At 35.7% G+C, this 6,781-nt stretch overlaps 1 protein-coding gene across 1 annotated transcript in view; it reads left to right on the top strand.

Moving 5' to 3' along the window:
• Nucleotides 1–552: 552 nt before the first annotated feature.
• The window catches only part of ADK (adenosine kinase), a gene marked incomplete at its 5' end in the record, with an annotated part of 48,458 nt that continues 42,229 nt past the window's right edge, over nucleotides 553–6,781 (top strand). The window contains one exon of the mRNA XM_010189560.1: nucleotides 553–588. Coding sequence (XP_010187862.1) covers nucleotides 553–588 — 36 coding nt within the window. The remainder of the gene's footprint in view (nucleotides 589–6,781) is intronic.

The following is a 6,781-nucleotide window of genomic DNA, read 5'->3' as shown; positions in this document are numbered from 1 at the left end:
TTTCCTCTGTTCTTTCGGAAAAGAATGGAGTTGAATTGCCTAAAGCAGTGATTAAGACATCAGAGTATTTTGAAATGCTCATCAGATTCCACCACAAGGGTTTGAACACATTTTGTGATCCTAGTTTTTTAATGCACGGTAGATGACAAGTGATTGTTTTTAAATGGCTTGATAACCTGTATCCCATGAAGTGCCATACATAAATGGAGATATGATACAACTTGAATTAAAAATATGTCTGAAGGATGTTTGTCTGGATTTGAAGTAGTGGTTTCCTAGTCACAGTCCTATCTCCAGAAGTAACTTTCCTCGCCTGGAAAAAACATGTTGTACCTTCTTTATTTGAACTTGTGAAATGTGTTGACATTGTACTGTTGTTGGGCTTGAGGGAAGGAGGGGGGAGCTTTTGGTGCAACTATCAGAATTGAACAACTGTATATGGGTATATTGAGATAATGGTGTAAAAGGAAAACTGGCTGAATGAGTTTCAAAATGTGTTATTTCTTCATTATCTAGCACTTTATAATTAACTGTTCTTTTTTATTATTTCAGGAAGCTGCCACTTTTGCTAGAGAGCAAGGCTTTGAGGTGAGTTAACCCACAATTGCACACTAAACAGATCCTAAAGGTTTTTTTCTTGCTGATAATGAAGTTCTTTTGGACAATGATTGATGTGCTATTATACTCTCCAAGCCTCGCAGCGGTTGCCATGGAAACTTGGCAGTCGTCATGGTTTCTTTGTTCTGCCAGCTCAGTGTTATGACGCACTCTGCTAGGTCTGCACCCAACATCGCCTACAGATGTTATTTATTGAATTTTGAAAAGCCTCTTGGGAAGCCGAGAGGTTGGGCACGGTTTCAAGCTGCCTCTGCAGATATGGGACCTGTCAGTTTGTTCAGTTAAAAAGCTACCTCATTAGCTGCATTACACTCCATGAGGATTCACTGCTAAAGCAGTGGTGAAGCAAGACTAAATAGTGAAATATAACACCGCTTAAATAACTTAAACCCTGCCATATGCGGATTATCATTATGCAAATGAATTTTAGAAAGGTTGTATATAAAATTGTTAGGTACTGATTAATGTAAACCATGCTTCTACAAACTGCTTCTTTTAGAAGGGGTAGTGTGGAATTTGTGTTTCAAAACATATTTGAGTTGGTGTTTTCCATCTGTGCTCTAAAAAGTACTTTCTTGAAGTAAACACTGTTGATTTTACAGCAATTCTCAGAGCTTTTGATTTCATCTTCTTGAGGTATTTATTTGAATAGTATCTGCCATTGGCTAAATTCAGATAACTTAATTTGGAGAGCTATCAGCTACTGGTCTCTAGTGCTGAATTCAAATAGTCAGGTTTTAAATACTATAATTAATGTGACAACGGTTGTGCTAATTTTGCAGATAGTAAGTGATCTTACTGAAATCTAAATTGCAGAACTGAACACACATAAATCCTATTACATGTTTTTTCATGGGAGTAAGACCCACCTTAATTGATTTGTTTGCAGTGTAAAAGAATAGATAGGAGTTTGACTGCTCAACACCTATTTTGCATAAATAATAGAAGCCGCGCAATTCAAACCGCATCGCTTTAAGAACGTGCCACTTTTGTGTGTGGATGGTTGCATATAAAAAAAGAGGGGAAGAATGACGGCTTTTGTTCTACAATTTAGACTTCTTTAGAACCATACACCAGCAGGTACATCAATGCCATCAGTGTTACAGATATTAAAACTGTGGGTTGTCCCATTTCATTTTATGTTTCCAAAATTCATGTGGCTGCTTTGTAGAAATCAAGACTTTTTATCACTGTCAATTTTCATTTGTATAATCTGTATTGTTAACATAAAAATACACTTAGAGTTTATTCTATCAAATGAATGAATTTCACAGATGCCTCCAAATATAGTATGAAGCATAACAAATTATAGGTACCCTCTGGTAGCTAGACAATAAAAAAGAAAGGAAGTAGTGTATTAAGTCTACCCATTCTATATTTTTATTGCCCCCTTGAGCTAAAGACTTTGAATGTGCCTGGTTTAAATTCAGTTCTAGTGACAAACTGCTTTTGCTGGTGTCTGCTAACTACCATCATATTAACCTTTCCATTAGTGCTTGCTTAGAGATTCTAGCACAGTTCCTTCTGAACATCCTAAATCTGCCACATTTGATTACAGCGTATCAGCAAAGTGCACAATGATTATGATCTTATCTCTTATTACCCCCTTGCTTGGCAACAATTCACATGTCAAGTTTACTGACAGAGATCTGTAAAACTTGATAAGTGTCCAAAGTCGTCTTCTCCCATTGTGCTGTGGAGGCAAAAAAAAAGTCACACTACTAATAAAGTATCTTAGGAAAAACTTAAAGAGCTTCAATTAGCCTCTCAATTAAAAACAAGAAAAATTTCTAGCAACTCTTAAAAGCTTTTAAAACTGATTCTGCAACTTATATTAAGAGTAGAGAACTGGTGAAACATAGAAAAGTAAAGTAAAGGACAGGAATGGCCAGAGCAAAAATAAAGATTGATGAAAAGTTACTGGTAGCTGACTTTGAATTGCAGATTGAAATTTTGTTTTCTAACAGAAATTATCAGCATGGAGAAGCAGTTGTGACTAGCTTTTGGTTTTTGGGTAGGTTTTTTGCCTTTTTAAAAAAATCTTCTCCTTTTCTGCCCTCCAGTAGTTTCAACAGTTTATGTGATCTGAATGCATGTTTCAAGTATATCTGAAACAATTTTGGAAAAAAGAAAGAAATACAATCAGGTCAACTTCAGGAAAAAAATATACCTTTGCTGAAGAAATAAAATATTTTCATAGGCAGGAGAAAACCGTTCCATGACACAAAACTGTTTAGTTCTTTGTAAGAGAAACCATGTTCAAAGGAATTCTTGTTTTGATGCTTCACTTTACCAAGAGTGAGTTTTCTGTCACACTTTGCTGAAATCCAAGCATTTTTGAAAAATCATTGCAATATTTGAAGACCATTGTTTCCTTCATTTTATCTCCTGACCAACACTTATCTGTAATAATCAAAAGTAGAACATTACTTCTGATAGAGTGTCTTCCTGGGGAGCATCAGTGTTTTCTTTTTTGTGAATTTTGTATTCTGTGACATTTTAAAACTATTAAATAAATAGTAAATTAACTGTCTGTGAAGATAGTGCTTCATCCTAATTGTATGTTGCAGTCATCTCAGTAATACATTATAGCAGTCACAATTTTTATCCCAGGGAGGCTCTTGGACTTGGTTCCCCTTGGTGTGGTAGAATGGTTGTCAGTATATTTTAACTTGATTTTTGTCATATGTTTTACATAGCAGCATTGCCAGGACAAAGGTTTATGAGGTTTGGTTTTTACAAAATGGCAACTTCCTGTTTATTCTATGTAGGAATTATGAAAACATAATCCTACTTTAACATAAAACTTTAATTTCAATTCTGTCTGTCAACCCAAGAAGTAAAATGAAGTGAATGGAACAGTGTGTGTCTGTGGAGTTAGTAGCAGCTGCCACACAAAATAATTTTTCCTGTTAGAGGCAGAGGTCGCCTCCTAAGAATGTATTGGTTGGGGAGCCAAATTAGAGAGTTTTGGTACCCTGAACCAAGTTTAAGTCTTCAGGTTAATGAGGTACACTGTACAGGTTCACTGTTTTCAGTGGATTTACGCCTGTTTAGGTCAGGCCTATGGTAGTCCCAACTGTTGTGTATCTGTTCAGAGGCAAAGGCCAGAAGACACGGTTTGGCTAGCAGTTTTAACTGTATGCAGCTTTTCATATACTTCTGTCTGATCCTGGGGTAGCTGGTGTACTTTCTTTACATGCCTATATTCCACTTACTTGCTGGAATGAATGTGGTTTTGCAGGTGCAGCATCAATAGGCAAATCATGCTTTTGTGAGATTTGTATGTCAGCTTTGTTAAATCGGATTCAAGTGTATAGCTGGATATGTGTGAGTATCCTGCGAATTTGGGACATGTTATAGAGGCTTTAGGACCACAAACCAGTACATTACCATTCAACCATGCCTGTAGATACAGAGTGTAGAAAGTCTTGGTAAGTGTGCAAGGACAAGTCAATGCAAATATTTCAGGTATTTGAAAAGATTATGTATATTCAAAACAGAAATAGGAGATGACAATACTTCATGATGTTTGTCTGACAATGGAATAAGGAGCACAGTACCGTAAGCTGTAAAATTCACATATAAAATATCACAGTTGTACCTTCAAACTGCAATACAATGGTAAGGTGTAGATATATTGTAGAAAAGTTAAGTTGAGACTGCAACTCTTCTACTGTATAAACTCTATTTTATTCTCTTCCTTTGAGAGATTTTAGTATAAAAAGTGATTTTGGCTAAAAATGGCTAAGTTAATTTGCACAGAAGATGCTATTCAGATACTATTAAAGTCTACATAACCAGACGCAAGTCTCCAAACCACTCTGTTTTGAAATTTCTGCTTTTTAAAACATTGCCTTTTCCCCCCCAGGTACCTTCCTTCTACTGTTACATGTTTATTATATATTTAATTTTTCCTGAAAACATATGTACTTGTTTCTTTCGCTGTCTACTTTATTTCATCCTTTAGCACCATTCTTCACTAATCTTTTTCCTCAGAGTCCTCTTTCCTTCATGTAAGTTCATCTTTATCCTTCCTTAAACTGAAGAAGTAATCTCTTGATTGTGCCATTTTCTTCTATTATAACTTCCTCATTTTCCTTTTAAAATTTAAAGTGCATGTAAATACATTGCACAAATATCTTCAAGCTCTTTGATTTCTGTGCCTGCTTTCTTTGCTCAACTGCAAATGTGCTTAAGTCACTGGTAGCCACTTCCTACTTAGCGAAAACTAAATACTTCTCTCCTGTTTCCTTTGATCTCCATGATACTTTATTGCATTTTCTAGTTCATGGATCTCTTAGTTATAAAGACCTGAAATAGTTCACAATTTAGGTAAACCTTCTGAAGCCTCCATGTTACCAAGCTGGAGGGCTGTAATTCTCCATCCATTCCCTGTTCAGCAGCTTGTACCATCAGCTGATACCTGCTATTCACAAATCTCTCAAAAAGACATTTCGAAACAGAAGTGCAGCAATTTCAGGTTTTTTCCCTCTGGCATCTTTAAGGGACTCCTCACCTTTTGAGAATTATGGGCAAGATGGCCCCTGTTCACTGTGCTCAGTTCACACAGAGGGGTTCAAAGTTCTTCCCTTTCTCCTTTGGTGGAAGGCATTGCCTTCTGAAAGCTGTATTAACAGTTTAACCAGGAGGAAGAATTAGAAATAACGCAAATGAGACTGCAGTACATGGAACTGAAAAGTATGTGAGACTTTTATAAAGAGGTAAAGAGACAAATAAGTGAGGGGAAATAATTTTCATGTTTGGCTAGTATGTATAAATCAATGGGCTCACTGACTACTGGAGTTGGTGGAGAAACTAAAGGGAAGTTAAGAGAGCTAGATAATTTTCACATAAATAGGTACTGATAAATACGTAGCCCAGACATATTCTCTGTCAGTACTAAAGGTGGAGTGCTTAAAGATAACAAGATTATAAAAAATCAACAAGTAATCTTGACTGAATGGTATGCAGATTATAGTTCTTAAAGAATTTAACTGACCTGCTTATGAAAAATAGTCAATCTCTTGTTAAAATCAGCAGCTTCGGTCAAAATGGCATATACTGTACCTGGGTTTCAAAATAACACTATATGCTGATTTTGGAAGATAATCAATTTATTAAAAAGAAAAATTAATTGTAACAATTCTGGTAAATTACGTGAAACCACTCTGGACAGCTTTATAAATTAACTCTATTCATTATGTAATTATTAAAAAATTAGTTTGGATTCATAGTGAACAAGACGTGAAACAATGCAGAAAGTATTGTTATCTTTTCGTATATTCAATACTAGAAAACCAAATCATAGAATCATAGATTATATTGGGCTGGAAAGGACCTTTAAAGATCATCTAGCCTAACCACCCTAAAATTTAATAATAATAATAATAATAATCATCATCATCATCTAGTCCAACCCTCCCTAAATTGTCTATGTTTCACTGCAGTTGCTTGTACATAAGAGCAAACTGGGAAAAAAGTATGGTGTTATTCACCACAGATATGAATAAATTAGGACATAGTACTTAACACAGAGAATAATTATAGTTTTACTTTTCCTACTGTTAAAAATATAAAATAAAAAAAAGAAAAAGAAAAAATATAAATGATGGCAAGAAATAGGTTTACATATACCAAAGTTAACTTACTGACTTGAGATAAATCTGAGAACAAAAGCTTCCCACATAGCATTATAAAAGGATTTGGGGCTTATACGAATCCCTGTACTTAGATTAGATTGAAAACATAGAAACAACTATTAGAATAGAAAGGATAAAATTCTAATGAGAAATTGTGCTGTTAGAGTTTCTTGCATCAAATTAAACATTTCAGTCTTGTTGCTGTCAAGACACTGGATGGATGAGATACTTGCTTCAATATGCCAATTTCTCTGTTCCTACCTACATGCACTGTGGTGTACAAAGTCCCTTTAAAGGGGGATTCCTGAAATTTTTGCAGCTTAGCTGTACTTCAGAAAATTGAGGATGTTCCGTGCCCCACTGAATATAGCTTTCACCTTTTGCTTCTCTGCATCTCAATTACGCAGCCCGCTAGTGAGCGCAGAGCATATTCACCTGGGCTCCACGGCGCCCAAGTTGCTGCAGCGTACAGTCAGTTTACGTGCCAAGATCAGTTGCTGTAGGGAAGTTAGAGAAACGGT

The sequence above is a fragment of the Mesitornis unicolor genome, unplaced genomic scaffold (assembly GCF_000695765.1).
Source record: "Mesitornis unicolor isolate BGI_N332 unplaced genomic scaffold, ASM69576v1 scaffold9438, whole genome shotgun sequence".
NCBI lineage: Eukaryota > Metazoa > Chordata > Aves > Mesitornithiformes > Mesitornithidae > Mesitornis > Mesitornis unicolor.
This window is presented reverse-complemented; position numbering and strand designations above follow the sequence as displayed.